The sequence below is a fragment of the Typopeltis vanoorti genome, chromosome 4 (genome assembly GCF_054136105.1).
Source record: "Typopeltis vanoorti isolate ZY-2024b chromosome 4, IOZ_Tvanoo_1.0, whole genome shotgun sequence".
Lineage (NCBI taxonomy): Eukaryota > Metazoa > Arthropoda > Arachnida > Uropygi > Thelyphonidae > Typopeltis > Typopeltis vanoorti.
The window spans coordinates 54,146,428-54,171,653 of NC_143552.1; the positions used below are offsets into that span (position 1 = coordinate 54,146,428).

The following is a 25,226-nucleotide window of genomic DNA, read 5'->3' on the forward strand; positions in this document are numbered from 1 at the left end:
TTGAAGTTTTCCATCATAACTACTTAATTTTTTGCTTTTGATTTGATTTTTATGGTGCAAAGAGATCAAAAGTCATACTGTGCAAGGACACTGGTTACAGAGGTACATATGGTAAACAGTTAGTAGGATAATTACAGACATCCTCAACTTCACGTGGTATGTCCCCCATTAGCAAATACATATAATGGTGCACAATTTTTATAGAAGTTACAAAAGGAAATGTGGAAATAGACAGTGGAATAAGCAAGTTGACATCTATCTTGGACAGTCAATTGAAAAAAAAAATATCATAAATTTATTATGAAATAAGGGTAAAATTAGCTGATATACTAAACGAGATGTATGCAAGGCAGTGTCAAACCAGTATTACTTACGGATATGAGAATTGGATTTAGAAATAAAGGAATTGATCAAAATCTACAGACAGCAGATATGAGTGACAAAAATTGCAGGAGTTAACAGATGACATCAGTGGCAAAATGATATGAAAAATGAAGATATTATGAAATAACTTGCATTGTTAGCATTCAAGAAGAATGTGTGATCATGGCTAATCTAAGATGGCATGGTCAGTTAAATAGAATGGAAGAAGAAAGATTAGCAAGACAGGTGATTGATGCCAAATTGACAGGAAAGCAACCCAGATGAAGAAGATTAGGGATTGAGTCAGTAGTGTCCTGAAAGTCGGAAATATAGCATCTGACAATATTGGAGTGTTGACAGAATAATTTGGAGGATAATTGGTAATAAAAGATTAGTAATCACGGAAACTTAACCATGTAGTACTATTATAGTATCCTTAACATCCCTTGAGGACATACATCAGAAATTGGATGATAACATGAAGGAAATGAGAGATCTGGGAGTGATTAATATTTTTAATGGGACATGTGCATTTGGCATTATAAAGTAACTTTACAGCTTAGACATGTAGCGAAAGTTATATAGAATTTTATTTAAAAACTCCAATATATTTCACCCAACATTACGTGGATTTCTGTGAGGGAGACAGAATGTTAACTATATCCAAAAGATGAATCACATAAAATGAGTCACAATTCATGTGCATATTAGCTCACGTCTCAGTTGCAGCTGAAGTACATGATATTACACTATTAGAGTTCAAAGGAACAATTGTAAAAATTACATAGATTAAAAAAAAAAAAATTATGAACAGTTAATAGTGATCAGTTCCCAAAACTTGAATATCAGCATGCAGTCTGATCAGTTCAGTTTTGGATGATTTCATAGAGTTCCACATGTTTCTAGGAAAAATTTCTTCCTTAAAACCAGCTTGGAAACTGTCTTTTTTTTTTTCTACTATCCACAAAGCATACATTAAGATTATTCATATTTAGTCTTTGTATATTTTATAAACACAAAACTTATTCTTATATAAGACCATCGGTTTAATACAACTATGTACAAGAACGTTTGCTAGCCTATTGTCTAGCTTTGTCAAGACTAAAAAGGTGAACAGAAAAATAATAAATGCAAAAAACGTACTAATACAGAACCGTTTACAACCATTAGTACACCAAATTTAACAGCTCGCGTGACAGTGTGTGTGCAATGTAGCGAGATGCTTCAGTTATTATTGTGTCACCCTGTCACTACCATGTGCGGATTTGTTCATGGAAAAACTAGAGAATGAAATTCTAGCCAACATTGTTCCAAAACCATCAATCTGGTGGAGATACATTGATGAAAGAAAAAATAGAAAGCTTATATGTGTTTTTAAATAAAATCAACTCACTTCATAACAAAATCAAATTTACTTTGGAATTGGAAAACAATCAACAACTACCTTTTTTAGACATTCTGGTCAGAATACAAGAGAATGATAATTTTAAACTTACTATATAAAAAGCTAACAGACACTGGAAGGTATCTGCATTTTACTTCCAATCATCATCATACACAAAAATACAGCATCATCCATATGTTACGGAATAGAGCCCAGAACATGGTTACAGATGAAGAAGAAGATGTTCACACAGAACTTTCTCAAATATCGAAAACGCTTTCTCATAATGGTTATCCTTCGATCATAATCAGCAAATTGCTTTATAAAAGTAACTTCCAACAATATAGAATAGCTACTCGGTACGTTTCATCCGTTGTCAACCCCTATGTTAGTTCAGTCTCCACCAAAATAGCTAGAAATTTAAGGCCTTACAACATCAGAGTTGTGTTCAAACCTACTACATTAGACAATTTTTAAGATCACCTAAAGATAGCGTTCCATTTTTCAAATATGTAGATGTTTATAGAATACCATGCACTTGTGGACTTTCCTACATTGGACAAACTTCAAGAAGTCTGGAAATTAGACAGAAGGAACACGTTGGGGATGTTAATCACAACAGAGCGGATACCTCAGGCTTGGCACATCACTTCTCAACTTCTAACGACGCAATAGATTGGGAAAACAAATCAATGCCATATATAGAGGATGATTACAGATCCAGAATATTCAAAGAAGCAGCAGTGGTCCTACGAACAGGAAACAACCTCAACCGAAATCAAGGAGCAATATTAAAAGATATTTGGAAAAATCTGATTAATTCATTAAGTTTAGCGCAACTACAGTACGCTAAAAACTATGTAACTCATCTTCACAATATTAACTGAAGCATCTCGCTACATGCACACATTGTCACGTGAGCTGTTAAATTTGGTGTACTAACCGTTGTAAACAGTTCTGTATTAGTTCGTTTTTTGCATTTATTATTTTTCTGTTCACCTTTTTAGTCTTGACAAAGCTAGACAGTAGGCTAGCGAAACTAGTAGACGTTCTTGTACATAGTTGTATTAAACAGATGGTCTTATATAAGAATAAATTTTGTGTTTATAAAAGCATACATTATTACCTCTTTCCTTGCAGGTGTCTGTCAAGTACCCTGCTCATGCCATCTTTCTTATTTTGGACAGACTGGTCATTCTGCATTGATTAGAATTGAAGAGCATCAGTACTATTAGATTTTTGGAATCTGACAAGTCTGTCCTTGCTTCGTTCTATTGACACTAAGCAAAGTTCTTTGGAATCAGACTAACCAGACTTTAGATCTAGCAAGTTCAAATTCGATTGTCTTTTCCTAGAAAAATATGAAACTCTACAAAATCATCCGAACCTGAACTGATCAGATCTGCATGCCGATATTTAAGTTTTTGGAAGTGCTCACTATTAATTGTTCAAGATTTTTTTTTTTTTTAATCTATGCAGCTTTTTACAATTGTTCCTTTGAAATGTAATAGTGTAATATTTTGTACTTTAGCTGAAACTGAGATAACAGCTAATATAAGTGTGAATTATGATTCATTAATGCCATTCATCTTTTGAATGTAGTTAATAGTCTGTGCCCGTGACAAAGTCCACATAACGTTGGATGAAATATATTGGAGTTAAATAAAATTCTGTATAATTTTTGCTTCATGTGTAAGCGCTGAAGTTACTTTATAAGATCTTGGAGTGGTTGTAGGTGAACTGAACCTGAAATTCAGGTGTCACATTATTACTCCTGAATTTCAATTTTATTTATTTATTCTTATGGCAAAAGGAATACAAAGCAACTATAGGTCAATGTCCAGTCTAGAAAGCCGAACCAGGGCCTCATCTGTCACCTCGTGGATGTCCTGGAAGCCACCGCCATGAAATTGGCACCTTGGGTAGTCATTCACAATATGAGTAATCATCTAGGCCACAGGGGAACAATCACAATAATGCTGGTCTCACAGCCTCCATTTATGTAGTAGGTAGCCACATCTTCCTTGTTAGTTCTGATCCTGTTGATAGATGATCAAATCTTCCTAGGAAGAGCAAAACCATGCTGCAGAGCACAGGGATCTTCAACCAGGAAGCTATTTGTTGGAAGATTGTTGGACCAGTGTTCTCTCTACATGTCAGGTGTTGCTGGTACGGCAGCTGAAGATAGTTCGTTCATGGACCAGAAAAGGTTTCTTGATTTTTAGGTGAAGACTAGATGGATTTATGAGAGTCTGGTTCAGGGGCAGGAGTGGTTTTCCCATTACTTTATTAAATTCTTTAATCGAGGCTTGTCTTCTCCATATATTTGGTAGAGTATTGTTAGATAGGACAGACAACCAGGGAGAGGGGTGCTTCTCAGTGTCCCACTAATTGTTCACGTGGTAGAGTTTAGCTGGGTGTCTATAATGTTAGTGTGCTCACTTTTTTTCCCAGATGGAGGGCACAGTATTTTGCTGCAGAGAATGTGAGGGCTGGTCAGACGACCTTAGGATTTCTGCACCACAACCTCAGGTTGTTCCAGCAAGCCTTGAAATGATATTATTCCTTGTTTTAATTTTGTTGGACAGGTTGGTGATGTACCTTTTATAGGTTAGGCTTCTGTCTAGGCTCACTCCAAGGTATTTCAGGTGAGGCTCATATTCTACCATTTTGCCACAGAAAGAGAGGTTTGAGGTGTCGATTTACCTCTGCATTGTTCAGGTTGAATACCGTGGATACAGTTTTTGTTGGATTTGGCTTCAGGTACCACTGCTTGAAGTACTCTTCCAGGATGTTCAGGTCTGTGTTCAAGATTGATTCCAGGTTGGCAAAGGAGGTAGACTGATGTAGGATCGCTAGGTCAACAGCGTACTTATACTTGCTTGAGCTGGTATGTGGCAAGTCGTACACATAGATGTTAAAGAGTAAAGGGGATAACACAGAGCCCTGTGGGAGACCGATGTGAAGGAATCTGGGCCTTCTCTTTTTTCTGCCAATATGGACCCTGATCTTTCTGTTGGAGAGAATGGATTCAAAAAGCTGGAAAGTTTTTTTGCGCCTGTTGTCTAGCTTTAGGAGGAGGTCCCTGATCCAGACTGTGTATAAGCTGATGTTAGGTCAATGAAAATGACTCCAGATTTAAGTTTCTTCCAGAAGTCTGCTTCAATCTGTGTTGTCAGGGACAAGACCTGGTCAATTTCAATGTGAGGGCATTATAGTGTATTATGTGCTAAGAGAACAACCTTGATATGTAGAAACAAAGAGTTTATGGTTCCATTGTATAAGGTGTTGATCAGTCTGCATATGAATGTGCAAATTTTCTATGCATTTGTTCGTCTAGTTTTCAGTTGACCAGAGGGTATTATTATTATTCTGAGATCCCGTGGAGTCAAAGACTGATCACAATAGGTCCCTTTGTCATACACACAGTTCATCATGTCTTTCCTTAAATACATTCAAATTCTTTGCAGACACCACACTATTAGGCAATGCATTCCAATCATTCACAGCTCTCCATGCAGGTTTTCTGCATGGAGAGCTGTGAATCCTCCTTATTCAGCTTTTAGAGATGACCTCTAGATCAGCGCTTCCGAAACTTATGGATGTAAAGGCCCCTTTAGAAAAATTAAAATATTTCACAGTCCCCATCAAAAAAAAAAAAAAAAAAAAAAAAAAAAAAAAACATGTGATCTGTGCTATCAGCGCTGTCGCCCTTCAACCCAAGCGTATTTCTTTCCTGCGCATCGCTTGCACTTGTGTACACTGGCAATGAAACATTAATTTAAAGTGCGAAAAACTGGCCATTTTAAATGAGCACAAGATTTTGCATTTGTAATCTTTTTTGTGCTTCTTATCAATACCTTTGAAATGAAACTTATATGAATAAGCATATATTTACTCCTCTTAAACAAACAGGCCATGCTAGGCCTAAATCCTTGATACGCATGATGATGATATATTTACTGATATTCATTAAGCGCCGAAATACGCAAGAAGCAAAATTTGTGAACCAACACCAATGTGTGATTTTTTCCATTAAAATATAAAAATTAACAAAAAAGAAATAATAAACAATAAAAATTAAATACATTTCTTTTAAAATAAAAAATCTACTTAGTCTTAAAACATTTTAAATTTGTTTTCATTATTTCATGGCTCCCTCAACAAATCTAATGCCCCCTAGGGGGCCGCGGCCCACAGTTTTGGAAGCGCTGCTCTAGATGTCTCCCCACCCCTTTCTACCATCATTTTATGAAAAATCTTTTCAATGTTAATCCTATAATAACCCTTTACCAACCTGTACATCTCTATCTTATCAACCCTTTTCCTCCTATCCACTAGACTTTGCAAATTGCATCTCCTCAAACTTTCTTCATACTTGTCATTCCAAAGACCAGAAACTACCTTAGTCAATCACCTCTGGACCCATTCCAATATCTCTTCATACTTTAGTATTCCATATGCAGCCTAATCAAGGTTTTATACAATGAAACCAGAATCTCTTTACTTCTATAAGTCAGTTTCCTCAACTTCATTGCCAGAATTTGTTGTGCTGTCATCCAATTTTAGTAGTGTGTCCTCTAAATTTTAGATCCCAGGACCTTTTATTTCCTCCATCTTCAGCAATATATCCCCATGAAGAGTAAATTCTACATCCCATCGTTGTTTTCCAACTTTTAACCATTAATTAGGCACACCTTTTTTTGTTACATAATTAGTTGCATGAGGTCTATTTTTAAAGTTATGATATTTCTTTAATTTTTCAGCATTTCTCATGAAATATTTATTTATTATAAGGTTGATTCATCATCAGTCTTGGGTCTGATATCTCAGCAGCAATTTCCTCCATTCCGTCCTGTCAATTGCTTAATCTCTTGGTAGCTCCTCAGGCCTGTGCTTTCTTTGACTTGGTCAACAAAGCTTTTCCTCGGTCTGCCTCTTCTTTTCCCTGCCATTTTGCCTTCAGTTATTCTTTTCACAAGTCCATCATGTTGAAGTATATGTACATATCACCTATCCCTTCTAATTTTGATTGATCTAATTAGACTTCTTGTTTCACTTATCTCTCTCAGGACTTGTTCATTTGATTTTTTTCTCTGTACATTTTATTCTGTTCATACGATGCCAGCACCACATTTCAAAAGCCTCCAATCTTCTTATGTCTTCTCTGCATAGAATCCAGGTATCACATCCATACACTGCAATGCTCCATATCAATGTATTAATTTTTTTTTCAATTGTAGGTTGAGGTTTCCTGTTAAAATGTTTTTCATCTTAGAGAATTGGGCTTTTGCATTGTTTATTCTTGATCTTATGTCTTCTCATGTTCTGCCATCTTCTGTTATTAGGCTTCCTAAGTATTTAAAGCTTTTTACCTGTTTTATTTGTTTTCCATTGATGTTTATATGATCTATATTGATAGGGGTTTTGCCTGTAACAAAAATTATAGTCTTATCTGTGTTGATTTTCATTTTATGTTTTGAGGTATTATTTAGTAATTCTAGTATTGTTTTTAATATTCTTTTGTTTTCTACTACAAAAGCTATGTCATCAGCAAATCTCATACACATGACTTGCTCCCATTTATCTTTATGCCTCTATTTATTTTCCTGAATGGCATTTTCAATATATAAATGAAATAAAATTGGTAAAAGTATACATCCTTTTCTTACTCCACCACTTATATTTATTATTTTCTCCTTATCATTGATTTTAATCAGTCCATTTTCATTTTTATAATGATAAATTATTTTCCCATCCTTCAAGTGTATATGCCGATATTATTTAGACAATTTAGGAGTATTTGCCGGTTTACTTTATCAAATGATTTCTCTAAATCAAGGAAGCAAATATGTTTTTACTAGATCTGTTCTTCTCTCTGTTATTGTTCTTAAACAGAGTATTGCTTCCCTTGTTCCTTTATTCTTTCTGAATCCAAATTAGTCTTCATCCAGTAGACAATCTATTTTTGAATAAATTCTATTTTGAATCATTTTTAGTAGAATTTTGCTAACATGTGGGATTAAATGCTGAATTGGCTGCATTTATTAGCATTATTCTTTTTTTGGTATTGGTATTATAGTTGATTTCATGAACTCCTTTGGTATTTCTCCTCTATCATAGATTTGGGCTATTAATTGATAGAGTAAGTTTTTTTGTCTCATCACCTAGATTTTGTAGATGTAGATGTAGACAATATTCTATAGGAATATTGTCTACATCTGGACTTTTTCCCTTACTCATTTCAGAGAATGCTTTATCAAATTCTTCTCATATTATTGGGGATCCTAGATTATCTTCATTCTGATTTTCTATGCTAATATCAACATCTAGTTCGTTGCCATTATAGAGATTTTCAAGATAATTCTTCCATTCCATTAATATATCCTCAGATTCTATGCATAATTTTCCATTTTGTCTTTAATGGCATTGTTTTTGCTATTCTTATTAAATTTGAAAGTCAATTTGTTAATTTCTTTATAGGCTCTCTCTATGTTTTCTTTTTTAAATAATTCATCAATGTTATTAAACTATTCTTCCAGGTATTCTTTTTTAGCTTGTCTACATTTTCTTGTAATTTGAAATTTATGATACTTGTGTTTGACCACATTTGATTTTGATTTTCTTTTTGATTTTTTTTTTCTTTTTCTGTATTTTTCAATAATTGAAATGATGCATTTGTAATAGTCTCTTTAATCATATTCCATTGGTTTTCAATATTATTTTAACTATTTACATTTTCTGGAATGTTGTGATCAATTGCCTCTTGATACCTTCTCTTTACTTCTTTACTCTTTAATTTTTCAAGGTTCCATCTTATTGGTTGATTATGGTGAGTTAAATGAAATAAACAAATCATTAATATTGCATTAATGACATTAATAAAAATAGGCATAATAGCCATAAAAATTTACATTAATATTGCTTTATTTTTATATTAATGATGAACATTTTTATTCAGTTTTAATTTTCCGTGCAGTTATTACATCTTAATGAAGCATGCTCATTGCAACAAAATCTCAGATATTTTTCACACTTGGACCTTATTTTACAAATTCCTCGATCTTGGACATATTACACAGTGGCCCCGAGAATATCCAGAAATGCTTGGTTCTGGTTGTGGAGCTTTTTAAAAAATACTCACTTAAGTAGTCACATGGAATCAGAATGTCAGAAATCACTCCTTATTCCACAACTGATTGTGCTGATGGCTGGCATGTGACAGATTCAGCTTGGGGACAGCAAGAAACTCAGCTGCTCAAAGTTGTAACAAAAATCCATCATTAGTTTTGTTATAAATCAAACTTGAATGACAGCTGGGGTCAAATAAACCCCATGCAACTAATTAAAGATTAAACCTTACATTTCACAAGTTGAACTGGTGATCCCACTCTCCCATGCCCATTCACTCAGTCTATTCAAGTCTTCTTGTAAGGCCACAATATCTGCTCTTCTCCTCATAGCTCTTCCCAGCTTTGAATCATCAGCAAACAACTGAATATCCCCATTGAAATCTTCCCCAGTATCATAAACATACAGGTTAAACAGCAATGGCTCTCAAACAGATCCCAGATGACACACCACTAGTGACTGTCAGAGTCTTCAATCCAATGCACTAGTTTAATATCCAGCCTCATCTTCTCTAGTTTGACTATCAATTAATCATGTGGTAATCTATCAAAAGGCTTTACAAAATCTAAGTATACCACTGTGTATCCATCTCCCTCATCCAATGCATCTTTCATCTTATTGTGTCAATAAGTAGATTACTAAAACATGGCCTTCCTTTAGCAAATCCATGCTGTCCATCAAAGATAATACCACTGTTGTCAATCCAATTCTGGATCCTGGTTCTCATCAGCCTCTCCAATACTTTAATTACAACATCTGACACACAGATTGGCATATAATTTTATTCTTGAGTTCTGTCACCTCCTTTATTAAGCAGTACAGTCTTCCTTTCCTTCTACTCCTTTGGAACTTGACCCAATTTAAGACACATATTAAACAAATATGCCAAGGTAGATTTCAACTCCCTGGTGCAATCCTTCAAAATACATGGTGATATATCATCAAGACTTCACCTTATTAACATCAAGTTTGCTTAATTCCCCATAGACCTCTTGCTCACAACCAGTCTCTTGTGCTCCTCATCCACTCCTCTCCGAGATGTCACATTCACAAGGTTAAAATCCTTTGAGCTGCTTATTAAATATCTCAACTGTATTCTCTGCAGCAGTTGTCCTTGCACCACTTTCTCCAACAGTGTCATCCTATCATAATCATTCTTTTTTTTTTCCTTGCTGGCTATATATCGAAAGAACGTCCTAGGAATTTTTTGACTTCTTTAGCTAACTGCTGCTCAAATGGCACTTTTGCTACCCTTACCAACTGAGTCGGTTCAGAAGGATTGTGGAAGGGTAGCTTGGTGAAAAACAAGCTGGGTTCAGGCCAAATAGAGGCCGTCAGGATCAGATTTTCACTTTACGACAAATAGTTGAGAAATCATGGGAATATAACAAAGATCTGTATTTAAGTTTTGTAGATCTGGAAAAGGCATATGACAAGGTGCCAAGAGAGAAGTTATTCAAAACACTACAGTTATATGGTGTTAATGGGGCATTATATCTAGCAATACTTAGTCTTTATTTGAGTGGTAAGTCAGCAGTTAGAATTGAAGGAAGCACAGGAAGATGGTTTAATGTTAAATCTGGTGTCAGACTTGGATGTACATTATCTCCTCTGTTACTCATTATCTATGTGGATCACATTATGAAGGAAAGTGGTATTAAACCTGATATCAAAATTGAAGACGCTAATGTCAGCTCTTTACTTTATGCAGATGATATTATATTTCTAAATAAATCCAATACAAGTCTACAAGATTCCCTGACTAAATTGAATAACTGTTGTAATAAATTTGGTATGAAAATCAGCAATAGCAAGACAAAGACAATGAAAATAGGCAGAAGCATTGAAAATATCAACTGCATTGTGAATGGACAACCTATAGAACAAGTAAAACATTTCAGCTACTAGGCACAATTTTTTATTATTATTATTACACCCTCCATGGAGTCGACAGACTCATCGTGGGAGGTTCATTCAACTGAAAACATTTTATCATATAGAATCTTAAAGTAATTAACACTCCTTGCATTAACAACACATTCTGGTAATGCATTCCATTCACTGACAATTCTGTGTAAAAAATCTTCTCCTCACACCCTTCTTCACCACACTTTTACATAATCTCCAGGAATGACCTCTGGTTCTTCTCCTCTCACCTTCTGCTCTTTTTAGATTCCCACTATGGATTGATCCGATAAAATCCTCTCACTGACTTAAACGGGTCCAATGTCTCCACATCACATTGAAAACCAGGTAACCAGATCTAAGCACAATAGTCCAATTGTGGTCTGACCAGTGCCTTATACAGCAGCACAACCACTTCCTTATCCTTTCATATTAGAGTACGTACTTCTTATCATAGATGTGCAACTAGCAATATGTTCTCTAAACTTCAGTTTACTGTCAACCATCACTCCCAAATCTCTAATCTCATCCACTTCCTGCAGTATGGCACCATCGATATAGTGCACCGCCTTATATTTCTGCACTCCAAAATGCAACACCTTGTACCGCCTTATATTTCTGCACTCCAAAATGCAACACCTTGCACTTATTGATATTAAAACTACAATCCCACTCTTTTTTCCAAGTAAAAAGTCTATTCAAATCTTCCTGAAGGGATTCAGCATCAGCAGTGCTACTTATAATTCTTTCCAACTTTGCATCATCAGCAAATAACTGAAGATCCCCAGTCAGTTCACATGATATATCATTTACAAACAAGTTAAACTGCTGTGGCATACCACTGTCTATCTACCCTTCTTTTTTGAGATACTGCTCCATCATACACAACCTGCTGGTATCGTTTAGAGAGCAATCTCTGATCCATGTAACAATATACTGTCTATTCTCATCCTCTGCAACTTGTACATCAACTTATCATGTGTTAATGTATCAAACAGTTTTGCAAAGTCTAAGAATATCACTGCTATATTCTTATCTAACACACTCACCACCTTATCATAAAATGCAAGTAAGTTACTGAAACAGGATCTACCCTTTACAAATCCATGCTGACCATCATAAAGAATGCCATGTCTATCAACCCAATTCTGTATTCTATTCCTTACCAATCTTTCCAACACCTTGACCACAACTGCAGTTATACAGACTGGCCTGTAGTTGGAGACTTCTGTCTTAGAACCATGCTTGTGGACTGGTACTATTTGCCCTCTTTCCACTCCTTAGGAACTCTACCCACTGCAAGACTTTCATTAAATAGTGATTTAATAGTTTCATAGATAGATAGTTTTGTTAATTTTTAGTGAAGATGGTAAATTAAATAGGGAAATAGACAACAGAATCAACAAAGCTGGCATGGTAGGAAGTCAACTGAATAAATTTATATGAAATAAGAGAGAAATTAGTCAAAACATTAAATTAGCAGTGTTCAAGCCAATTTTAACTTATGGATCTGAGAGCTGGGTTAGAAATAAAACACTTCACCAAAGACTAGAGACCTCAAATTTGAGAGTCCATATTAATGTGTAGAAAGATTAGAGGCATGAATAGATGGCATCAATGGCAATATCATATTAAAACTGGGGGATATTAGAAAAGAACTTGTCATTGTTAGCATCCAGGAATGTGTTAGCAGAGCTAATCTCAGGTGGTATGGTCACTTAAACAGAATGGGAGAGGAAAGATTTGCAAAGCAAGTGTTCTCTGCCAGGTTGGAAGGAAAAAAACTCAGTAGAAGAAGACCAAGATATAGGTGGATTGATACAGTAAAAAGTGCCTTAGAAGACAGAAATATAAGATCTGATAATGTTGGAGTCTTTACAGGTAACAGATTGATTTGGAAGAAAGTTGTAGATAGGAAGTTAGTAATGATGTAAATTTTTCATGTAGTACTGTCATATCCTACATCCCTTGAGGGTACATATCAGGAATTTGATGATGATGACTAACTGAGTCACCTGCCTTGCCTGTTCTTTGTACTCCTCATGGAATTTATTATTACCACTCATCTTATGTTCCCTCTGTAATATCTTTTTTTTTCTCTGTATAACATGCTTCATCTCTTCTTTCATCCATTTTACACATATCTTTTGACCCTTGGAAGACATTGCTTCTGATAGAAATTTCTTAAATAGCACTCAAGCAGCATATATCTCCTTTCCATCCAGCATCCAAACGAGATATATTGATGTCCTTTCCATCTGCCTTTCATGCTACAGCTGCAAGCTGTAGAATGGAAAGAGGAGTATCTTGGGAATGGTGCAGAGAAGATTAATGGAGGCAGTGTTAGGTCTCTGGCATTTTGGATAGATTGAGGCAGATGATTTGGATGGGTTGAGGCAGTGTTCCACATATGCAACTTAAATTTATTTGCAACAAAAAATATATTCTTCCCTAGATGTCTTATTTATATAAATATCTTATGTGTACCATTTTATAAAACGAGAGTAATACATTCTTTTATCAATATTAGTATTACTTCCAAGCCTTTTGGTGTCCAAAGATCTACTTTGAATTTTCATCCTACAAAAAGAATACACAACACACAGGCTCAGGAGACTATGGGAATAACATTACCAGACATATCCCTTCCTTTAAATGGGTTTATATAAGGAGTTTTTATGTCCTCTAGTCTGTCGTTTCTTGTTTGAAAACTCACTTTTCCACTGATTTGTCTGTATAAAGTTGTGCTGGAAATAGTCCATCAATCATAGATATAATCAGTATATAATTCAGAGTGGTGAGATTCATTGTTGATCTCATTTTCCCTTTTACTAGATTTAAAACCTCATTCACGTGAAATGTTTGCTGCTCTTCATTATTATCCAGGTATTTACTGAAAAGTTTATTTCCAATTTTAGTTTGTTTCTTCCCAAAATATTCCAGATCTTCAGGCTAGGTAAATGATCAAATTCTGAGATAGCTTTCACATTTTGATTCATTTTCACCAAATTTTTCTGTCAAATATATTATTCCTCTATATATGTCAGTTTTTTTAATTTAACATTTGAATAGCTCTGAATACATTCATTGAATACTCTTGTATATGCATAGACCATTTATATTATTATTATTACGTGACACCTCCAAGGAGTCCAAGGATGCATTGAGGGAGGGTACCTACTCTGCAATTTTCCATCACCACCACTCTGCCCATCCACTACAGCGAAGCGCAACTACCATCGCTGATTTATCTGGAATATCATCATCTACACCAATGCCATCTACTGCCCACCACCACCACCACTAATATTTTCACAGACCACAAACATCCATTGCCATGGTGGGATTCGAACCCGCAGCCTTTTGCCTGGAGAGTGGATATGCTAACTACTTGGCCAACCAGGGCAGATCTAAAAATGTATTCCCCAAGTGTTTTGGAGCTACTCATTTTTTTTCAGGGCATTACAGGTACTTTTCACTTAGTATTTTGTTTAATTAAGTTGTAGGTTTCCCTTTTGAAAAATCAGTGACAATTGCTTGAGTATACAGCTTTAAAAATTATAACAGGAAATTATTCTTATTGCCATGAAATGTTTTCATTTTCTTTAAAATGTCTTTGATGTTGCACCATCATCTCCTTTTCCATTGTTTGTTTCCTCCAGATGTTACCACAGTAGTGTAGTTGTTAACAGGTGCAGGGTTTCTAGATTACTACAAACATTTTTTTTAAGTACCTATCGGTGGTTCTTGAGAACCTTGTAGTAATATATAGTTACTGCCAGTTTTCTCAGGATATTTTTTACATACATTACAAAATGCAACTTTGTCTTAATTATTCACATGAAATCCTTGCGCCATTTGTCTTAGAAAGTGCATCTTACTTGATGACACAACTGACTTTTGACATAATCTTTCTGTTCCCTTACTTTCATATCATAAAGCTAAATAATACTCGTAGTTTGCTTTATTTCATTTACTGTTCATAATAAATGGTGACTATATAAATTATTCATAAGGTAATTATTCACTGACTTATTCATAACTCAGTGTGTTGCCCAGATATGACAGTGATGAAATGAGGCAGAGAGCGAAGATTATGAATGATATGTTGGCAGAAGTGTGTGAGGAGAAAGGAGTGCAGTTTGTTAATGTGTAGAATGAGTTGAAGGATGAATTGAACTGTATAAGAGTGATGGATTGCATTTGAATAGTTTTAGTGTGTATCATTTGGAGAGACTGCTCCTGGAAGATAGAGAAATGAATGAAGAGAATGAATATGATCAAGTAAGAAGTATAGAGAATGAGAGAACAAGTGTGCAAGACAAACAGGGGACTCAGAGTTGACAAGGGAACACAATGTGAGAGAAGTTGATTTTCCACGAGGATGTGAATGCATGTAGAAAAAGAGGGAAGGGATTGACTGTGTGTTAAGGCTTAAGTGCTGGGAGGACATTATATTAAAGGTTTAATGGAGTATTGACAGCATTAGGAAAGGATTAAAAACTAATTTTAATGCTTCTAATATTTGGTCTGTCACTGAGACATCTTTGTTAAGTACAAATAACACTTTTAACACACACACATGACAACACGGTACATTTTAGTATTGTGTGCGTTACAAGTGTTATTTGTACTTCTTGAAGATGTCCTCCTAGACATCATCAGGTATTACTTCAGTGATTGAGATGAAATATTGGAAGCATTAAAATTAGTTTTAATCCTTTCCTAGTGCTGTCAATGTTCCATTAAACCTCCATCATGATGTCTGATTTACATAACAGTATATACTGCTGTGGTTGAGTGACTTTAATGGTAGTAATCCTTTTTTTTTTTTTTTTGCAAATGTTATTTGACTGTCATCAAAATGGATAGTGTTTTTCTTATTATTAGCACAAGCTTATCTATAATGCATTATGGACATAATGTTATAATACAGTAAGAACAAAGCAAACAGTGTTTTTGGTTTGCAGAAAAATTAATGGGTGTTAAGTTGACTCCATGAGATTGATGAGGCTAGGGAATTAGGGGTGTTGGTGGATAGGGAGATGAAGTTCAGAGGACACATTGCTAAGGTGTCCAAGGTTGCACATAGGATTACTTGGTTATTGAAGAACACACTAACATCCAGAGATAAAGAAGTTATAATTCCCATTATAAGGCGTTGATACTTCCACATCTGGATTACTGTACTCAAATCTGGTTACCTGGATTTCTTGGAGATGAGGAGGTTGTGGAGAGGGTTCAGAGGAGAGTGACTAAGTTGGTGAGTTATGTAAAAAATGCTCTCTATATTGATAGATTGCAGAGGTTGGTTGATAGGCAGAGAAGAGGGGATATGTTAAAAACATTTATATTAATAAAAGGTTTTTATAAGATTGATGCAGGGGAAATATTTCAGCTGTGTGATAGTGATGGAAGAACAAGAGGTCATTCCTGTAAATTAAGGAAAAGTGTGGTTAACAAGGGTGTGAGAATGAGGTTTTTCGCCTGGAGGGGTGGTGAATGAGTGGAATGCATTGCCTGACTCAGTTGTGAGTTCTTCGTCTGTAAATGAATTCAAGAAGACATATGATGGATATTGTTTTGATAGTTTGAGTCGCCTGTGATGAGTCTACTGACTCCGTGGAGATACCCATAATAATAATAATAAATGAAGGCTATTATTCATAATTTATGCCTAAATTGTAGTAATTCGTATGACATGTTCCAGTGTTGGTGGATTTAACAAATGTTATTGCTTTATTCATAGTTATGAATAAAGCAATAACAGTAAAGTCTTTAAATAAAGTCTTTAGCTTTATTTTCTGTGAATATATTTTCTGTCTCTTTGGAATATAACTTCGATATAATGTGATATGTAAAATTGATTTGTCTTTTTTAGATGTACATGTCTACTGACAATATCCTCAACATTTGGAGATGTACATGATTATTAATTTAAAAGAAAATGATTTATTTATTTATTTACATATACAGTATTTAAGTTCTGGAAAGTACAAAATAATGATTTACAAATTGTAATAGATTAGAAATAAGAGTACAAGTATAGATGAATATTTTTAGGATCAGTAAAGATGTTAAGAAAATAACTTGCATAAATTATATTGAGATATTGAGATTTTGTTTCAGAACATCAAGATGAATTATTAAATCCAGAATCATCTGAGCGCTTGACACAGTGTGTTGAAGAAGCTAATTCTTTGTTTGAGCAAGGTAAGTTTAACTCTGTTTTTTAAGCTTAAAATTAGGGAATCGCCTACATCACTAGTTTTATTGTGTGTTTGTGTATGTAGTAAGTATGGACACACACATATTAAAAATGCTGCTGTAGTTATATCATTTATGTGAATGTTATAAATTATTAAATATATATAGACCCAAAGGCTTCAATTCGGCAACATATAGCTTGTTTAAGTTAAGGGATATTACATCCCATATTGTTTCTTAGCCGAATAAGAAACTCAAAATTTCATGCCGAATATAGAAATTATATAAAGTTCGGCGATTCCAAGCGTGAGCAAATACCTGGATAGCTGAGGCAACTCATAGCAAAGGTGGAGCAAGCGCTGATCACTATTCTTGATATTTACCCATAATGTGAACTTAGCTCCTAGGAGCTGTATTGCTGTTCTACATTATGAGAGAAGGTCACTACACTACCCAGACCGGTTTCAACCGTTATTGAGGTCTCATCAGTGAGTAGGTAGACCTAATTAATACCAAGTTTGTAGCGAACAGAACTTACATCCCTTCTATGAGAATTGCCAAGTGGTGTCCTAATAAATTACTAAATATATGAAGAGCCAAAGGCTTCAATTCGGCGACATATAACTTGTTTAAGTTAAGGGATATTACATCCCATATTGTTTCTTAGCCGAATAAGAAACTCAAAAGAGTTTCATGCCGAATATAGAAATTATATAAAGTTCAGTGATTCCAAGCGTAAGCAAATACCTGGATAGCAGCAACTGACCCTTAAGGTAGTGCAAGCTGAGGCAACTCTTAGCAAAGGTGGAGCAAGTTCCGATCACTATTCTTGATATTTACCCATAATGTGAACTTAGCTCCTAGGAGCTGTATTGCTGTTCTACATTATGAGAGAAGGTCACTACCCAGAGTGGTTTCAACCTTTATTGAGGTCTCATCAGTGAGTAGGTAGACCTAATTAATACCAAGTTTGTAGCAAACAGAACTTACATCCCTTTTCCATATTTGACATGAAACTCTTTTGAGTTTCTTATTCGGCTAAGAAACAATATAGGATGTAATATTCCTTAACTTAAACAAGTTATAAATTATGTTATTATTAATGTATATTTTTCTCCACATTTCTGTGTTTTCTTTACAGACTTATTGTGGTAGATCTCACTCAATCAGCAAAATGTGCATCATATTAATCTTAGACTCATTTACAGCCCACTCTGCTTCTATCCCAAGATAGTATTAAAGTATATACAGTCTCCATATTAACGGGATCTGTATTCATAGATTCGTTGCTTTGGCATTCATGAAATTGCACATCTGCAGTCATGTAGTGAGTGTTAGGCCACTTGTGCTTAAAATATTACTGTGCTTATGTGACTACCCATAGGTTCTAAACGAAGCACATCAAATGAACAAAAGCCTAAAAGGGGCAAGAAAGTGATAACTTTAAATGAGAAAGTGTGGATTCTAGATAAATGTTGAAGGGCTCATATATGCGACTGTAGTCTGCAAGTTTAGTATCAAAAAGTACTGTATGATACATAAGGAAACAAGAAACTGAAATCAGGGAGATAGTGCAAACTGGTATAATTCTTAGTGTTAAATATGAGACTTATGGATGTGATAAAGTGATGTTAAATATGGAGACTGCACTGTTCATTTGAATCAAAGACCAGCACAAAATAAACCTGCCTGTGAACATTGGTATGGTTTCTGCTATGGCCCCCTCATTCTTTACAACAGATTTAAGCAGCGAATGCTCTGTCCCAGGAAGCACAGGAAATCACTTTCATTACCAGCAAAGGGTGATTCTAGAAATTCAAGGGCTGTTATCAATTCTGTAATGCAAAGATTGCATGCAAGTTTGCTTCAGCTGATCATGAGGCAGGTAAGGCTTATCTTGTACATTTCATTTAGCTCATTCAGGAGAAGGAATATCAACCTGAACAGGTTTTCAATGCTGATGAGATGGCATTATTCTGGAAGAAAATGTCTCAGTGTATCCATATAGCCATTGAACAGAAGAAGGTGAGCCGAAAGTCTTGACTTCAGCCTCTGAGACTCCTACTGCTCATGAGTATTGAACTATCTGGTGAAAAACTTCATCCATGCCTTGTTCTTAGCTATGTTATAAGATTTTGATGTAGTATTTTCAAAACATGGGTCTAAAATGTTACTTTATTATAAAACAAGATTAAAATCTTTTAAACACATTTGAACTTTTTTTTTTTTTTTTTATATTGTGATTGCTTGCATAAAGTGTTTAGGCATATGTAGAAACATCTGGGACTATATGGATGAGAATAAAATTTTTTGTGGAATATCAGTTTTTGCAGGAAACATTAATGGGTAACCGCTACAAATATTGAGGCTTGACTTTTTTTGTGTGTGTGCGTGAGTGCGTGCGTGTTCAAATTTTAACTCTAGTAAAGCTGTAAATTAATGTTGGCTTTCGAGTTTTTATTGTGTGGTGCTGCAATATCTTAACAGCCATCGTATTTTTTATGTATTTATATGCTGCAGGAGGTGAGATGTATTTTTTAACTTGCTGCTCCAAGGGTTAATCTGAAATCCAAGGGTTAATCATGACTGGTTCCTGAATATCACCCACTCAATTTTCTTACAAAAAATCTTCTTCTCTCTTCATTGTCTATCCTTATACAGCTTCTAGAGATGAATTCCCTTTTTTTTTTTCCCCTCGTCTTGCTCCATGTTCTGGCTATAATTACAATCCAAGCTATTTTTGCTGTTTTCCCCTCTTCTTTAGGAAACCCCTGATCAGGGCCTTGTAAGAGATATAGTGACCTCCCTAGAGGTTACTGTCTGAATATCTTTCAGTATTGCTGTTATCCTATTGTTTTTATCACTTTGTTTTCTGGTGCCAAAATGTTAGCACTCTGTCCACTATCATTCCAAGATCCCTAACATTAGTTTCTTAAAGTCCAATACATAAAAGTTCCATCAGCATAATAGTTCATCTTGATATCTCTTCAGTCTAAAGTCTGTTTTAATATTCAAGAACCACAAATAGTCACTTGTTCCATTTCCAGATATTAACCCTCTGAGCAGCAATACATCTCACCTCTTGTAACATATAAATACACACAAAAAAATAAAATAAAAAGTTTGGGATTGTTGCTAAGACATGGCAACACCTTCCTGCAAAAAACTCAAAAGCTAACATTAATTTAGAGCCTTACTATAGTTAAAATTTGAACTTATATATATTTCAGTATTCTTCTATCCCAAAAATTCATTATTTTTGGGATAGAAGCATAGTGTCACACACACATGCGTGCTCGCGCGCGTGTGTGTGTGTGTGTGTGTGTGTGTGTGTGTGTGTGTGTGTGTGTGTGTGTGTGTGTGTGTGGAGAGTCTGTCAAAAAAATGTATACACACTTCAGCAAAATAAAAACCTGTATAAAAATTGTAATACTAAATTTATACAGACATCAAGGATTGAATTCAGGTTACCTTTGACTTTTATAATTACACGAAGTGCTCAAAGTGGTTACCATTAGCATCCAGACACTTATTATTACGGCGAACTACTGCTTGGGCAATGTTGGCCAAAGTGTCCAGTGGGATTGCTGTGCATGCTGTTTCAATTTCTTTCTGAAAGACCACCAGTGTGGCTGGTTTTCTACAATACGCTACATCCTTTAGAGTCCCCCATAGGTAGAAGCCCAAGGGTGTTAAATCAGGAGAACGTCGGGGGGGGGCTCAACTGTACCTCTTCATCCTATCTATTGTCCCTGCAAACTCTCATCGAGGTAAGTTTTCACGTCTCGGTGGTGGTACGCATCTTGTTGCAAGAAAAATTGATCATTCCCATAAAGTGCATAATTGGCAGGTAAAATGGATGCTCATAGCATGTCTAAGTACACTTGACCAGTAACAGTACCTTCAAAGAAGAATGGTCCTATTAAACCCCTAGATGACAATCCACACCAGACATTGAGCCCTTGTAAATTGACTGCCTTGTCCACATGAATGCCTGGATTTTCTTGAGCCCAGTAAACACAATTATGCCAATTCACTGTTCCATTAAGCTTAAATTGTGCTTCATCAGACCAAACCCTCTTCCTCACAAACTTCCCATCCTCATCTACCATGTGTTGAAACCACTCACAGTACTGCATTCTTCGATCAGGATTGTCTTCATTCATTGCATGTAATAATCTTAGATGCAAACTTTCCATTTAGCTGCTTTAAGAATGCGCCATATGCTGTTTGTACTGCTAACTCTTGTCTCACGTACAAATTATGTGGTAGACTTCTGTGGCGAGCATATAAACTGTTTCAATACCATAGCCGAGGAAGCAGGATTTGTTGCTGTGCAAGGCCTCCTGGATCTTCCCTTGTGCACATCAGACACGATACCATAGGTCTCAAGCTTATCATGAATACATGCAATTGTCAGGCATGTTGGAGGTTGTGTTGCAAACTCACACCTCCTTTGTCTTTGAACTTCAACATTCTCAAATTCGAAATACCACTTGAAAATGGTCTTGCATTCCTTGAACAACAATTGTGCCTCGGCCATTTTGTTTAAATGTCCTATGGTCACGTGTTGATGCTAGTATTCATGTGATTAACAACATCTTTTCGGAAGAACATCATACTACACATTGCTACTGCAATTCGATCCAACTTTGAAAAAAGTTCCATAGATGACATATGTTAAAGTGTGTATACATTTCTTTGACAGACTCTGAAACGAAAATGTTGGTCTTTTTAAACTAATAAAAAAAACAACAGAAAGCTGCAGTTTTTATTCATTCAAAAGTAAATAAAAATGCATGAATTAGGTTATAACTGAACATTTCCTGCAAGATGTCAGTTCATTTGAGAATAAATGATAAACTGTCTTAATTAAAAAAACAATTCCCCAGTTAACATCAAAATCAGTGAAGAGAGAAGTTGGTGATCACTTATTATTTTTTCATTTTTTTCAGATTTCCATGTAATGATTATATAAGTATTGCAATTTTCATTTGTGTTACTCTTCCTTTTCTCCTTGTTGGCTGAGTGGATAGTGCTTGCACTGTTCATACTAGCACATATGTCTATGAATATCTTCAGGCAGCAGATGATTTTCACCACCCAGTGTGAAACTGCTACCACGTATTTATAGGAGACATGCAATAGCAAATATAAAGTTCTCCATGGTTAGTCTAAAAAATCTAGTTATTAGTAGTTTGTCCATAACTTATATTGATATACAAAAGAATGAGCCTTCAATATCTGTACTGATGTAGAATAGGTTTTAGAATTTCAGGAGTTAGATTTGCACAAGTAAAACTCTTAACCCTAGCATATCCTCTCTGAAAATTTAATGCAAGTATATGCAAAACAAGAAGCTGTATGTGTGTAGAACAGTTGGTTGAACAAAAAACTGATCTTGAAACTGTCTCATTTGTGCTGTGAAGCTTAATTTTAGATCCATTTAATTTTTATATTCCATTCCTTTGCAACAGTAGAGCTATTTGGAGTTGTAAATGAAGACATCTGAGAGTTTGCTTGTTTTGAGGGATGAAGAACTCTACCACCACTTCACAAGGCCAGCTAATTCACCTTCATTTGAAAAGTCTTTATTAAGGTTCTCTTCATCCTAGATGGGGATTCAACCCCAGGTCTTGTAGCACTTGAATGATTATTGATTTGATTAATCATAGGTAATTCTTCAGAATTACCTATGAGGCATCAGACATCAACGGGCAGTGAGCCCATGATTCATGATGATGATGAATTCTGAAGAACCATTTTAGAAGTTAACTTTGAGCTTTTGGCATTCACAGTATTCTATGTTGCCTTTAACGTTTTTAAATGTAGTCGATTGATTCTGCAATATTGTTGTAGGATCAAGAATGATATTAAGAAAGCATGATTATTCAAAGAATTTAAAATTGTATGTCTTTTTCTTATATATTAATTATACTGAAAAAAGTTGCTTTTATTTTTTTCCCTTTAGTTACCAAACCCAGAGAAGCAGTTCTTGATGCTCAATATGTTGGTATTTGTGCATCAATTGCCAAACAGAAAGCTGAATCACTTTCTGCTGGTTTTGTATCTTTTAACTCCTTGGAATATGTTGAGAGATTGGTATGTATATTATTCTCTGAAATTGTTCTTGTGTGTGTGTGTGACATGCATACATGCATGCAGAAAGAGGGAGAGAGCTGCAGATAGATTATTTGATTAGTTGCCATTTTTATAAGTGTTTACACATTATCAGAATACTTGGATGTAATTTAAAAACGATAATAGAATTGTTATAATACTCATTATTACTTCCCTAAGTACATGCTTGTAGGGTCAATGTGATATTCTTTCCTTGGTTAAAAAGATGTGCTTAAATCCCCTCTAGTATGCAGGAAACAACATTTATAAGGACTTTTCAAGTGAAAGTATATTACCTGGTTTCCTAGGTGGCAGGTATTTCCTACCATATCCATAATATATTGATATGTATCTGCTGTACTTTCTACCAAAAATGTAGATCCTTCACAATATGAATCTCCTTGCAGTTAGAAAACTTAATTTTATCATTTTTTTTAAAACACAAGCCTTATTTTTATTCCATACTAATAGAATAACTAATAATGCACATTTCATTGCAAATTAATGGTTAAAAACTCTTGCTGCTTTGTCTTGAAATTTTAAAAATGACCATGTTGCATTGTAGCAGGAAATTTGGTGGGACTAATGTAAATGTTGCAGGCCTCAAGCATTTACAGTGTAAAAATATTATTGGAATAAAGAAAGATTTATTTCAGTGATATTTTATTGGAATAAAGATATTTGTTTATTCTGGTGAAATACAGTGAACATTGTATTATCCGACTAGCTTGGGAAATGGCATCTTCAGATAATGAATTTTTCCACAGACTAGATGCAGACACTTTAACGTGATGCATGACTGTGTGCTGAAGTGGTACTGTCACTGTCAGACTGAACAATACTAGTGCTCTTGGTCGCATCACAAATTTCATTAAAAAAAAGCTATTAATGTATAATGCATGCAGAAAAATAAAATTATTGATGGAAAAGAAAGATACCTGAATTGTACTACTTTTGTTTAGGATATGAAATACACCTGGTCGTCGACTTACGACTTATGCAGACTTATGACCGTCTGCACTTACGACCACAAAAAAAAAAAAAAAATTAATGAATAAATGAATAATAAATCGGGCAGCTGCGTGTACGATAACTATCTCTCACATACACTCAATCGCTTTCAAGCATCTGTTGCGTGTGTATTAATTGAAATTCTACTGAAATACTACCCATAAAATGTCTAGTAAAAGGAAAGCCTTCATCTACAGATACACCAGCTAAGAAGTCAAGGAAAACTATTGATTTATAGTGTAAAATGAAAGTTATCCAGAAGTATGAAGGCGGAAAGAAAGTGAATATGATAGCACATGACTTAAAGTTATCACATTCCATGGTATCGATGATACTTAAGGACAAAGAAAGAATTCGGGAAGCTGTGAAAGATTCTGCACTTATGAAGTCTACAATTTTAACCAAACAATGACAGGGACCCATCCATGAAATGGAGAAATTGTTGTTTATGTGGATGAAAGATTTAATACAGAAAAATTCACCCACGAGTCTTTGCACAGTGCTAGCGAAGGTTAGAAGTCTGTTTCAGAGTTTAAAATCACATGCCGGAGACGATTACGCAGAAGATTTTCAGGCTAGTACTGGATGGTTTAAGCATTTTAAAAAAAAGATTTGCTTTGCATAATGTACGTGTCACGGGAGAAGCAGGAAGTGCAGATGAAGATGAAGCCTAGAAATTCGTTGATAGTTTCGACTCTTTAATCAAAGAAGAAGGTTATCTACTGAAACAAATATTTAACGTAGATGAAACCGGCTTGTAATGGAAATGCATGCCTAATCGTATGTACATATACCAAGAAGCAAAAAGAATGCCAGGATTCAAAGCTTTTAAGGATCGGTTGACTTTGTTGCTTGGTGGGATTGCCGTGGGTTTTAAGCTGAAGCCTTTTCTCATTTATCATTCAGAAAACCCTCGTGCATTTAAGCACACATCAACAAGCACACACTGCCCGGTTACTACCGTTCAAACCCTAAAGCTTGGATAACTCAAGCACTGTTTGAAGACTGGGTCATGAACTGCTTTATTCCCCAGGCTCGTGAATATTATGCGGAGAGAGGTATCCCTTTCAAGATTTTATTGATTATGTACAATGTCCCTGGCCAC

The 25,226-nt window shown here is 35.1% G+C and overlaps 1 protein-coding gene across 1 annotated transcript in view; it reads left to right on the forward strand.

Annotated features, from left to right (window-relative positions):
- The window catches only part of Nse4 (SMC5-SMC6 complex kleisin component Non-SMC element 1), a 244,990-nt gene that overhangs the window by 26,111 nt on the left and 193,653 nt on the right, over positions 1-25,226 (forward strand). The window contains exons 2-3 of the mRNA XM_090391177.1: positions 16,913-16,996; positions 22,962-23,092. Of these exons, the coding sequence (XP_090247303.1) occupies positions 16,913-16,996; positions 22,962-23,092 (215 nt within the window). The remainder of the gene's footprint in view (positions 1-16,912; positions 16,997-22,961; positions 23,093-25,226) is intronic.